Source organism: Anguilla rostrata, chromosome 8 (assembly GCF_018555375.3).
Source record: "Anguilla rostrata isolate EN2019 chromosome 8, ASM1855537v3, whole genome shotgun sequence".
NCBI lineage: Eukaryota > Metazoa > Chordata > Actinopteri > Anguilliformes > Anguillidae > Anguilla > Anguilla rostrata.
The window spans coordinates 21,425,499-21,438,001 of NC_057940.1; the positions used below are offsets into that span (position 1 = coordinate 21,425,499).

Below are 12,503 nucleotides of genomic sequence, written 5' to 3' on the forward strand. Positions count from 1 at the left end.
GTGAACGATCTACCACGGAGCTTTGAAACCTTCCTGAAATCTTGCTCTCCGAATCTTGCTATTTCCGTAGCGTGCCGAGCAGCTTTATAAAGACCCGAACAGGCCCTCCAATCAATAGGCTCCATGTTCTCCCGGGGTTCCTGTACTTTGTCCACCCACAGCCCTCTCCCTGGAGACAGAAAGGAAAGTGAATGGCTATATAATCACCTGACGGGCCGCTGAAGAGACGGAGGGCGAGGGAGGGGACGCGCGGGGAGCCGCGCTGCGCCTCGGATGGCCGCGGCGCGCGGATTAGCGGCGAGCGGCGGCAGCGCGGCAGACAGCGAGAGCGATGGGCCGGCCCCGCGTGATGGATCCGCGGACGGGGCAGCCGGGTCCCCGGGCGCCGCCCCGGGGGTCAGCTTTAGCACAATAATAGTCTCGTTAATTACGAGTGGAGTCCGCCGATCAGCTCGTCAGTCAGGTGGACTCGTCTGGCCGCCATCCTTCAGCCGGCGAAAACAATCAGGGCGCCCATTCGAACGCGAAGATTGTAAGGCGCGGGGCGGCGTGTGTGTGTGTGTGTGTGTGTGTGTGTGTGCGTGCGTAATGTCATCCTTTAACAAATGCCGTCTTGCTTTAGGATGGGACTGATAGGAAGATCCACATGGCAACCCTTGCGAGCTTCACTACACTACCACCTTCTAAGACCACTGTGAACTCCCTACGCTCAGAAATACTTTCCACAGGAAGCCTGACCATTAAGGATAGAATACTTAAAATTAACTCCTGCTTACATTCTGCAAAATAAATTATTCCAGTAAAATTATACTGGCTCTACATTGTTGGTCAGAAAGAGAAACTTCAAATGTAAAATGGCTGCCAACTCATAGCCTGTGATGAACAAGAACCTTTAAGGCCCAGAGAGCTTTGTTGGCCAGCCCTAACTTTAGCTGTCAGCCCAGCAAAAAGAAATGCGCAAGAACTGGCTGAGACCTGCATATCCTTACATGGTGGTTGGACATGGGGTGACCTCATTTCCTAAATTCTGCATTTGATCCTTAACTCTTTTCCTTTCAGTTTCAACACAAATCAAACTGCACAGCTAACACAGGTTAGAGTGAGATTTATCAGAAAACAATGGCTATTGACCTGCAACGTTCCACTGCTGTTATTGGTATGTTAAATCTCAGCGCTTCTGAAATGAGCTAAAGGACCCGACGGTGTCCTGCTTCCAGACCGGGGGGAAGAGGGGGGGGGGCAGCGTAACGGTGCGCGAGATGAACCCCCCCAGACGCACACCCAGGGCTTTTAACGACGCAAATCGATTGGTGTCAGGGGAGATTTATGGCGCTCGCCTTTTCGTCTGTTAGATTAAGAGTTACTAACGTAAAGGCACGGGATGTGAATAAACAGAATCCGGGCGTTTAGACGCTTAGAGAGAGAACTCTCACCTGACGCGGAACTGAGTCACTCCTCAGCAATACACACTGAGCACTGAATTAAGGGGATATTTCATTTAATTCTCCTTCTCAGCCTCACCTCACCTTCCACACGCATCCTACAGTAAGTGTGTTCAACAGTAATGTTAAGAGAGAGAGAGATCCAGAGAAAGGGAAAAGGCCTGTATATCTTGCACAGGGAAAACACACGCTCAGCGCAGCGAGCTGTAACGCCAGTGTAGGGCCCGTCAGTGTGAAATGGCCCCTACAGTAAAATCACAGTAAGTGTCCTGCACCCAGAGAGAGATTAAGAGTGGGCCCTGGAGAGGAGGCCTCTCTCAGTCTGATTCCTGCAAATGTTTTGCACTGGGCTCCAACAATTAGATGAACTGCCTTGAGACAACAATGATGCACCGAAATGGATACGTGCGTACCACTAATCGGACATTTATGACTTTTCACAACTGATTACTAAGGATAGGCAACAATATCATATTCAAATGATCAAATGTTCATGGACAGTACAGACAGACAGACGGACAGACAGTCGGACAGACACAGACAGACAGCGGAACTGACCTGGTGCAGTCCGCGCCAGGCTTGGTGTAGCCCTCGAGCGCGCCCTCCCACACGCTGTTAGCCATGGCATTGCCGATAGCGGTCATCACCATGCTGAGCTCCACAGGCCAGTCGTCCAGGTCCAGGGAGCGCACGCGTGACAGGTGGGTGCCCAGGTTGCGGTGGATCCCGGAGCACTCGATGCAGATCAGCGCCCCCAGGTTCAGGCTGGCCCAGTCAGGGTCTGCAGTGAGGGAGACACACGACCAATGGGTTAGGGTTAGTGATCGCTAACCCTAACCCTGCTGCCCTCATAGAGGGAGAACTGCTAGGCTGGATTTGCACACTTTGAATTGTTATCCAATGTGGTACTTTGATATACGTAGGAAAGCCTGTTATTCATATCCAGACATGAGGCAGAGTCTGGAGAGGTGGGTTTCTCAACTTTTGCTGAAACCCTTACTTCAGAAGAGCAGCTTAAACTCCCTCAATCAAGGTAATTACTGGTTGGATGAAGCGCTCATTCCCTTGATTGGTCACCCTTCAGTCACCACGGCCCTTCTGGACCGGGGTAGACTCACTCGGTTTTAGATCACCTAATATAGGAGACAACTACTCTCAGATTCATAAGAGCACTCCTGTCCAACATGGCCACCAAGCTTGAAAACCTACTTTAAATGGGATTGACAATTCCCACTGTATTATACAGGTGATTCCAATCATCACATCTTTAAATCTGCTTGCTTTAACAAACATCACATCTTCAAATTTGCTTGCTTTAAAAAAGGTTCAAGTCAAATGACAGGAAGACATCTTTCAAGAAGACTTTTGAGGAAAATGTAGGTATGTCATGGTTTTTCCCAGGAGAAACTGCAAGCTTAGTTCCCTGTTTTAAATGATGACTGGGAAATGCAACCTACAAAGGGAATTGAACATGCACTCATAACAAGATGGTGATGTCACTGAACATCACACCTGGGGGTGACAGCACAGTGCCTCCACTCTGGAACAAGGCCTGTTCAGTCATTTGAGCTCAATTCAAAATGCTTACAGGCAGGATGAAGCTTAAACTCCTGGCACCAATTCCCAGTGAGCACATACAAGTTATTGCTAACTGTGGTAGGCGCTAACTGTGCTAATAAATAACGGTACTCACTGGCCGCTTCGCAGTCCACACAAAAGCTGTTCCCTCTCACGTTCCGGATGGACTGGATGGCCACCGCATCGCTCTGGCTGCCCAGTCGAGACTGAAAGGGGAGGAAAGGCTTTCATTAAGAGTTTGGCGGAGAGGCCTCTGTTTGAGGCCAGAGGAGAGGCCTTCGGCTGAGACCAGAAAAGGACCCTTTCTCGGCGTCTAGAGGGAAGACTTTAGGTAGAGAACGAGAACGAAGGAGAGCCCTTCATTAGAAACCAGAGGAGACCCTTTCCTCAGACACTGGTGTAGAGCCCTCGTCAGAGACCGGAGGAGAGGTGAAGAGGGGATTCAGCTGGGAGAGGTGGGGAGGGATAGGGAGGGGAGTGGAGGGGGGGATGACTGATGGAGAAAAGAGGATATGAATATGAGGTTCTCCCCCGCATGCTGACATGAGCCGTGTTCCTATCCTGATGCCTGTCAGCTTTAATAAGGGGTTCCCACGCTGCACTGATCCTGTCTGGCTCTGCCACGCAGGTAGGAACAAGAAGGAGAGCGCTGAGGGAGGGAGAGGGAGAGAGAGAGCTGGAGAGAGAGAGATACAAAGAATAAAGGCAGAGAGAAAGGAAAAGAGAGAGAGAAAGGGATGAGAGGGAGAAAGAAAGGGAAGGAGAGAGGGACTGGGATGGAGGGAGAAACAGAGAAAGAGAAGAAGGGATAATGGCATGTGTTCCAGCAGATATTACTGCTCATTTGGTCACAGGTATAATTAATTATTTGGCCATCTCTAGTGGGATATTACTGTTAATGTTCCTAATCTGAAGTTCATCTGAAAAGAGAATTGCAATCTTAGGTTTCAATGTATGGGGAAAGAGAGAGAGAGCATTATCTCTTTCTCAAGAAGAATGACACAAACATCACAGCCTAATTTTAGAGCATAATGACTCTCCAAATGAATCCCAATTCTCGTATGATGGACATACAGATGGTATATAAAACACATTTTGCAACTATGCTCTGTAAGAAATACACAACTCAAAGTAGTCCAACATCCACACATGCTAAAAGTAAGAAGCGTAGGTAATCAGTTCGCCGGTTGGTTTCCATGGCCTGAGTTTGCCATCGGCTGCCTCACCCAGAAAACTGAATTTCGCACGCACACTTAAAGTCTTAGGTATAAATTTCTGTTGGTAAGCCATAATGCATTTTCATTTCACCCGGCCCTTGTCATTCAGGTGTGAACAGCATTTATGAGCATGGCTTGCCGATGAGCTATCGGAAAGATACACAGTGGTGAACTGGCAGAATGGTATGCCTTCCTGGTTTCTCAGGGTGTGCACTCAAGGGCCAAAAGTGATGTCATGTAATGCATGGTAAGCGTTTGTCTGCTCAGTTTGGAACGCTTGCTCAACTGCTGAAAAAGAGCAAGGTTTGCAAGATCACGGGGAAAGTGTGAAATTCCTGAAAATTCCTTGTCTTCATCCATTGGAGATTTTAGAGTGTGAAAATCCATCAGCCAATCAGATGCTTTATAAAGAATGAAAATGTTATCTTGACTCCTACTTCTAGACAACCTGTCACTTATCACAAATTACTTAGTGAAAGGGGGATTCGTTTTTAATTTTAATTTTGTATTACTATTTTTAAATTTTCAAATAGTTTATAATTTAAATATTTCTAAATTTTAAATTTTGTCTAACCATTATGTGCCCAGTGCTCAGGATTTGGGTGTGATAGATTAACAGACTGATCAGTGGAATTATTAGGATTATGAAGCGATCATCATTGTTTAACTCTGTTCGTAATGATATTCCGCCTCACTCTCGTTAATGGATAACCTTTGTGTTGTGCTTCTCTGCACATTAACACGTTGTATCAGGAGGAAGCGTCAGACTGCTGTACCTCTTAAATGTACACCGCTGAATTCTAAATCCATGTGTATTCTAGTAATGTGTAATTAAGTAAGGAAGTATAATTATTCTCTATTTAAGGCTTGTTATCTTAACCCAGTCGGTGCATAAATTGATTTGAAATGCTAATGTCTATGGTCTTAATTAGCAGCTGATTGTCAGTGATTTGTAGTCGAAATATCGTACAGGTGTGCTGTGGCCTGGTCATCCTAACTGAGGAAGTTTGTTAGGACCTGCTGGGATTCTAAGTAGATTGAAAGGCAAATGTGCTGTTGTTAACACAGCTCTAAGGAAAATGCCCAGTCAAAACACAGTAAGTAGAGCTTGGTTTTATAGATTACTTCTTGTGGCTAATGTCTTGACATGCCCTGATTTAATAACAGTTAAATAAAGTTGACAACAATGATAAACCTAAACCACTCAAGACTGTTGTGGGGACAAAATCGAGTAAACTTATACATCTCATATCTCTGTATATGCATATCTTTGAACATACAATTCAGTATCAATGAACAATTTGTAATAAATCTGAAGCAGACAGAGTATTGCTGAAAACACATTTCCTTCTGTGCATTTCAGCTTATTTTAAAACTAAGCATTCCAGGACATGACTACCCTTAACTTAACATAAAGATTATTCTTACACACCGGATAAGAATGTACCGATATGCATGGGACAGAAAACATTGTTATCAGAAAACATAGTCTTTTGTCAGTTCCTTACAATAGTCTACTACAGACACATCGCATAAACTGTTTATTCATCCAAGTTCTACAGGTGTAATCGGAGGTGAGCTGGCTGGAAGAAAAGCTCAAGCATACAAACCACAAGGCTACAAACTTCAGAACATCTCTTGGCTACCTGAGCTTCAGCCGGTGGCACCCTTAGAGAAGGCTCACCTTGTTCTTGCTGCTCTCGCAGGACTGCAGGCTGGCAAAGATCTGGCTCTCAACGGCCTGCACCCAAAGCTCCCGCTCCTCATACGTGGAGGCCTCGAAGTGCCACATCTGCCCCGTCAGCGAGACGATGACGAACTCAAACGACTCCTCTTGCTCTGGAAGACAAGGTTGAGAGGGCACAAGCGTTAACACGGATATGTTGCCGTGCTACCATGCCGGGCACCTGGACAGCACAGGCCATACGGACTGCCTCTCTATATCTGGGCTATAGCTTAGCTGGCATCAGAATCCAAACCAAGGAGGTTGATATTCAAAATTTCTAAATTTTGACATTTGGGATTGCCTAAACCAGTCCCAATATACATCCACCCCCCTCCACCCCCACTGTATTGTTTCAGCAACCGTTTATACCTGACTCCAGCTAACCCGATATAAAAAATTCTCCTTGTCTTCTAGAAAGTGTTCCGCATCTTGGTTTTCAGCCGCTTCCAATTGGCTGAAAAACAACGTGTCGAGAAGCATCCTTCTGCTTTCTTAGCGAGTCCTCATTATGTGGGGAAACACAAGTTGTGTCCCGAGCACAGATCCGCCAGCAGACGACTGAGGCAACCCAGGGCCCAGTGAGTAATGCGAGCCTTCTCCTCTCAGCACATGCTCCATCTCGTAGTAAAATGATTTGTAATTACCTAATTAGGGCTATGCAAATAATGCGCTCATTTGCATAATGCACAGTTCCCGCGAGCCTGAGGATCGCGAAGCATGTTTACACAGAGGGGAATGGCGTGATCCGATGGCGTATCATTTCCGTGTAAATTGGACACGGAGGCAGAACGCACAAATGTGCAGAGCTGTCCTCACTCAGGACGTTAAACGCCGTTGCGTCATCCAGTCGGTGTGGCCCGACTTCGACCTGCCATTTAGGAGTGAGCCTAAACTCGAGAGATTGCTCTTTTAAAGAAGTCTGATCTTGTTCTTTTCAGATTCTACACTGAACCTACCTGGCGGCTCCCCCGAAGCAGCATTTTTTAATGTTCCTACTTCATATGTTCCTGCCGCACACTAGCCTGTTACTTACAGGAACTGTTTCAGCACCTCTGAGTCAACCTTTAGCAGCAACGAATTCAATTTTAAAAAGAGAAAAATAAATGAGAAAGTAGTTCCGGCCCTGCATAATACGCGCGCCTCGACAACACCGCACGCACTAGGGCCGAGGACGCAGAAAGGGGAGGTTAATGGCTGCAGGTCAGGATCATTGTTAACGCCGACATAGAGAAGAAAAAAAAAAAATTACTTAAAAAATAAATAAATCAGATTCTGTATTTGTCAGCATGTTGTTAATCAGACGGGGTTACAATCAACTGGAAAAAGGGACGCGCTAACGAGAGCAATCATTATTCATTTGATGTTGCCGACTGTCATTGTGGGCAAAATGGGGCTCTGCTAGTGTGGGGCAGACATGGAGTCTGTGTGCAAATGACTTCCAGGGAAAAGGCTTCAGTCTAACCCGAGGCGGCCATGACTCCTCGCTCTCACAGAGAATGCAGCGTAACGCCTCACTCTCACAGAGAATGCAACATAACGCCTCACTCTCACAGAGAATGCAGTGTAACGCCTCACTCTCACTGAGAATGCAGCGTAATGCCTCACTCTCACTGAGAATGCAGCATAACACCTCACTCTCACAGAGAATGCAGCGTAACGCCTCACTCTCACTGAGAATGCAGCATAACGCCTCACTCTCACTGAGAATGCAGCATAACGCCTCACTCTCACAGAGAATGCAGCATAACGCCTCACTCTCACAGAGAATGCAGCGTAACGCCTCACTCTCACAGAGAATGCAGCATAACGCCTCACTCTCACAGAGAATGCAGCGTAACGCCTCACTCTCACAGAGAATGCAGCATAACGCCTCACTCTCACAGAGAATGCAGCGTAACGCCTCACTCTCACAGAGAATGCAGCGTAACGCCTCACTCTCACAGAGAATGCAGCATAACGCCTCACTCTCACAGAGAATGCAGCGTAACGCCTCACTCTCACAGAGAATGCAGCATAACGCCTCACTCTCACAGAGAATGCAACATAACGCCTTACTCTCACAGAGAATTCAGCATAGCGCCTCACTCTCAGAGAATGCAGCGTAACGCCTCACTCTCACAGAGAATGCAACATAACGCCTCACTCTCACAGAGAATGCAGCATAACGCCTCACTCTCACAGAGAATGCAGCATAACGCCTCACTCTCACAGAGAATGCAGCATAACGCCTCACTCTCACAGAGAATGCAGCGTAACGCCTCACTCTCACAGAGAATGCAGCGTAACGCCTCACTCTCACAGAGAATGCAGCATAACGCCTCACTCTCACAGAGAATGCAGCATAACGCCTCACTCTCACTGAGAATGCAGCATAACGCCTCACTCTCACAGAGAATGCAGCATAACGCCTCACTCTCACAGAGAATACAGCGTAACACCTCACTCTCACAGAGAATGCAGCATAACACCTCACTCTAACAGAGAATGCAGCATAACGCCTCACTCTCACAGAGAATGCAGCATAACGCCTCACTCTCACTGAGAATGCAGCATAACGCCTCACTCTCACAGAGAATGCAGCGTAACGCCTCACTCTCACAGAGAATGCAGCATAACGCCTCACTCTCACAGAGAATGCAGCGTAACGCCTCACTCTCACAGAGAATGCAGCATAACGCCTCACTCTCACAGAGAATGCAGCATAACACCTCACTCTCACAGAGAATGCAGCGTAACGCCTCACTCTCACAGAGAATGCAGCGTAATGCCTCACTCTCACAGAAAATGCAGCGTAACGCCTCACTCTCACAGAGAACGCAGCATAACACCTCACTCTCACAGAGAATGCAGCGTAACGCCTCACTCTCACTGAGAATGCAGGCATTCAGATACAAAAAAAGAAAAACAAATAAATGAAAATAAAATAATTTTGATGCAGGCGATAAATGATTATGAAACATAATAATGCGCAAGTGAGGTTGTGAACCACTTTGATGCTTAGCAGGCATTTTAGGCAAGGGGAACTCCTCGTTGGAAAAAAAAAATAATTTTAATTCCCAAGAAAATCATCTGTGGATTGATTTCTATGCACTAGAAAATTAGTGTGTTTGTGTGTTATGTCAAAATAAGTAAACGTAAAAGATTGCAACATTTCATTTAAGTAGAGTAACTGAGTAGAATAATACAATAGAATAATGTGGAGTAATACAAAAGAGATGGTAGTAGGCTACTGCAGTGATTACACAAAGTCATCAATACAATGTTGTGGTTGTAATTGTATTAAGCAGATATAGGTACAATTACATTTAAATGGTTGAATTCTTTTTCACTCTGATATAATTTAGCTCAGGTCAAATATCTGAAAAATGTGTTTGATTTAAAAATGTCATATACCATAACAATATATCATAAACCATATCAATATAAAAGGCTGGGGAAAAAATTGTATTTTGCAACTTTCAGAGAGAAATTGTATAATTTGTGGCATATATTCCCATAAATCAACACTATAAGTACAACCAACCCCAATGGCATGTATTCAAAAACATAAGAAATAAAAAACAGATAAAATTTCACTCTATAAGCCTAGACTGGAACTAAAGCCACACACAGAAGCAGGCAGGCTTTAGAACAACAGATGTGTGACGTTAATGTTGCCGTCGCGATGCTCCAGTAGAAGGGTATCTCTTAAGGCGGAAAGCAATAATCCAATTAGGGCTACAGCATCTTCAATTATCTGATTTAGATACTGAAACTGACTTCAGGTCACAGGATCAATACAGAGCCAAGAGTCAAGTATTTAAATAAAAGCCTGGAGGGTTGGGGGTGGTGATTGGTTTGAAAAGCTTCTCACATGGGTGAGAGGTTTTTACTCTCATGGCCAATATGTTACTCCCAGTAAATACCGCTAGCACCATTATTATTGAGTGTTGTCATTGTAGGATAAACTTAACAGTGGGTATTTTCCTAGTGTCAGTGAAAACATAGAAAATGAAACTACAAACGACAGATAATTGCAGTTGGTCAATTGAAATCTACTAATCCTGTTTTTAAGCAAAGCGGATAATATTTACTCAATACCTAAAAACATATAAAAGTGGTGAAAGTTCACTCAGCCCATAAAGATAAGTTTTGCTATCTGTCTAGAGAGTATCCCACACTTGGACTCCTAGTCTCTACTACAGTTCCTGTGTTGAGGTAACCTAGCTCTGTTTCATTTCTAATTTATTCAAAGGATCAAAAACAGAGCATCACATTCTCCTGAGCCTCCTTAGTTGAGTTTAAAGCAATTAAGTGTTTCAACCTTCTCTGGTATGTTGGATATACAGAATTAGTCAATTACCAAGTCATGTATTTGCATTTTCAGTCTTCAGAGGGATATGGTGCCCAAAACATTCTAAACATGGTACAATAATGGCATGTATAACCCAATTTGATCTCTACTCAAAACATATTGTTATATATATCAGACAATTCCTGTTTAACTGTTTACAGGCTTTGGCACCATGTCCACAGCCAGATATTTGAGTCAACTTCTATGCCCAAGACGTTTTTGTACTGTATAGATTATTCTGGCAACCCCCAATGAAATAATCTTGTCTAACATAGATATTGCCCACATGCTGAAATTTACATTTTGCGGTGTGGAATTTCATAAGCCAGGTGCCTACCAATAATGACAGAAAGTGATCCAACCAGTAATACAAAATTTTGTACATGCACTATGCTGGCTGTGGGAGTGTGTCCTGACCAGCAGTTTTCAGACAATATCAGGCATATTTGCTATATGCCATGTAAATGCATGAATACTCCGAAGATGACTGCACATTTTACAACCACACTGGCATGATTTTAGGACTCTGGAAAAAAGAAAGCATTTTCTCTTTGAACAATAACAAATACTTTAAGTGGGCAAAATATGAAAACTGAGAGCGTGTTACCTGAAACATATATTTCTTTAAATATACAAAGAAATACATAAAAGAGAAAGAAATAATAAAAGAAAGAAAGATGCCCATAACAACTGGCTTCTATCTGCCACCCTGGGAAAAAGAATCTAAGACATGAAGGCTGCTGACAGCCTGGCATGCCAGTCACACAGACATTATAGAGCAGAACACAAGGATCTCAGATGATGCTTCTGAACAAATAAATATCACCCTTTTCACCCTTAATAACCATGATTAATGCACACAAGTACCAATCAGTACTTAATATATTATCACCTGGAATTCTCTATGCTATATAGCCTGGGCCTTGCCTGTCCGCTGAATAAATCTTTCTGTACACAATAAGCCGAATCAATAAATGAATCAAATGATTTAATCCATCATTACACTTTATTTTCTCTTTGGCCTAGTCTTTCATGAAAAATCTTGGGTACGTCAGAGGCAGAAACGGAGGACTTGGTTTTGAGAGGTAACACTTCGCTGCTCACGTCTGCTTGCCGCTGAATTCCAGCTCCATTCTGGCTCCTGTCAGAAGCTAATTCGGGTCAGGTGTAAATTAACCTGACACTCGCACGCCTAAGTATGAGGAAGGAAGCATTTTATAAGCGACCTCCCCCTCCATCCAATATCTGCTCCAAGTTAGACGGGTTCCTTCATTATGAGGTGGCATTCCACAGGGCCTGGAGATTATATGCTCCTAACTGCTGCTAATAACAATCGGAAGAAAACAAATTATTTTGTTGGCTGACCGGGCGATAAATTACAGGCATTAAAACAGGTAATTTGACTAGGGACCAGGGAGAGAGAGAGAGAGAAATAGAGAGAGAAAGAAAGGGAGGAAGAAGAAGGTGGGGGAGTGGGGGACCATACTGTATCACCACCTACTGCAAGTAAGAAAACTTCCATACTCTTATGTAGATAAACTGGCCCAAACAGATACATGTATATCCAGTGCACAGAAACCAGCCATCAAACTGCCTCCAATAATAAATCGGTAAACAAAGCATATATGCCCAGGTAACATAAAATTTTCATGGTTCCAAGTACTGCAGGTGCTGGAACCTTGTTGATTTTGTAAAGATTCTTATTTTTTCCTTTTGGCCTCCAATAACTTGTAGCTGTTACAACAGAGGCTTGCCAAACTTAGCAAACTTGTTTGTATTAATGAACTCTGGCTTCAATTAAAATATAATGCAGACTGACAATTGGTAGCACATGTGAAAAAATGACAGTCACAAGCCCAGTACATGCACCCAGTTTGACTGAGACTTGGTATATTGGCCTCTCTTGTCCCATGAGTAGGAACACACGGAAGGAAGAACAGGAGCTTGGGCGGTGGGAAATGCTGCTTGCAGCTATTTCATATTTAACAGTGTGCTTTTTAAATTCCCTCTGCTGTGAAACCGACTGATACATAGTGACAAATATCACGTGCAGATAAAAAAAGTGGCAAGAGGACAATGCCAGAACCAGATGTCCATGTGCCAGATACAATGATGTCACCCACACCTACTTATGCAGCGGACTGCTTGCATAAGGTCAATACCAGATCAGCTAATTTCAGGGGCAATGGCAAAAGTCATTAATTTAC

The 12,503-nt window shown here is 44.4% G+C and overlaps 1 protein-coding gene across 4 annotated transcripts in view; it reads right to left on the bottom strand.

The window, feature by feature from the left end:
• The window catches only part of agap3 (ArfGAP with GTPase domain, ankyrin repeat and PH domain 3), a 244,476-nt gene that overhangs the window by 17,573 nt on the left and 214,400 nt on the right, over window positions 1–12,503 (bottom strand). For all 4 annotated transcript variants that reach the window (XM_064347035.1, XM_064347033.1, XM_064347032.1 and 1 more), the window contains exons 14-16: window positions 5,922–6,076; window positions 3,136–3,226; window positions 2,001–2,223 (exon numbers count right to left, since the gene is read on the bottom strand). In XM_064347035.1, the coding sequence (XP_064203105.1) occupies window positions 2,001–2,223; window positions 3,136–3,226; window positions 5,922–6,076 (469 nt within the window). The remainder of the gene's footprint in view (window positions 1–2,000; window positions 2,224–3,135; window positions 3,227–5,921; window positions 6,077–12,503) is intronic.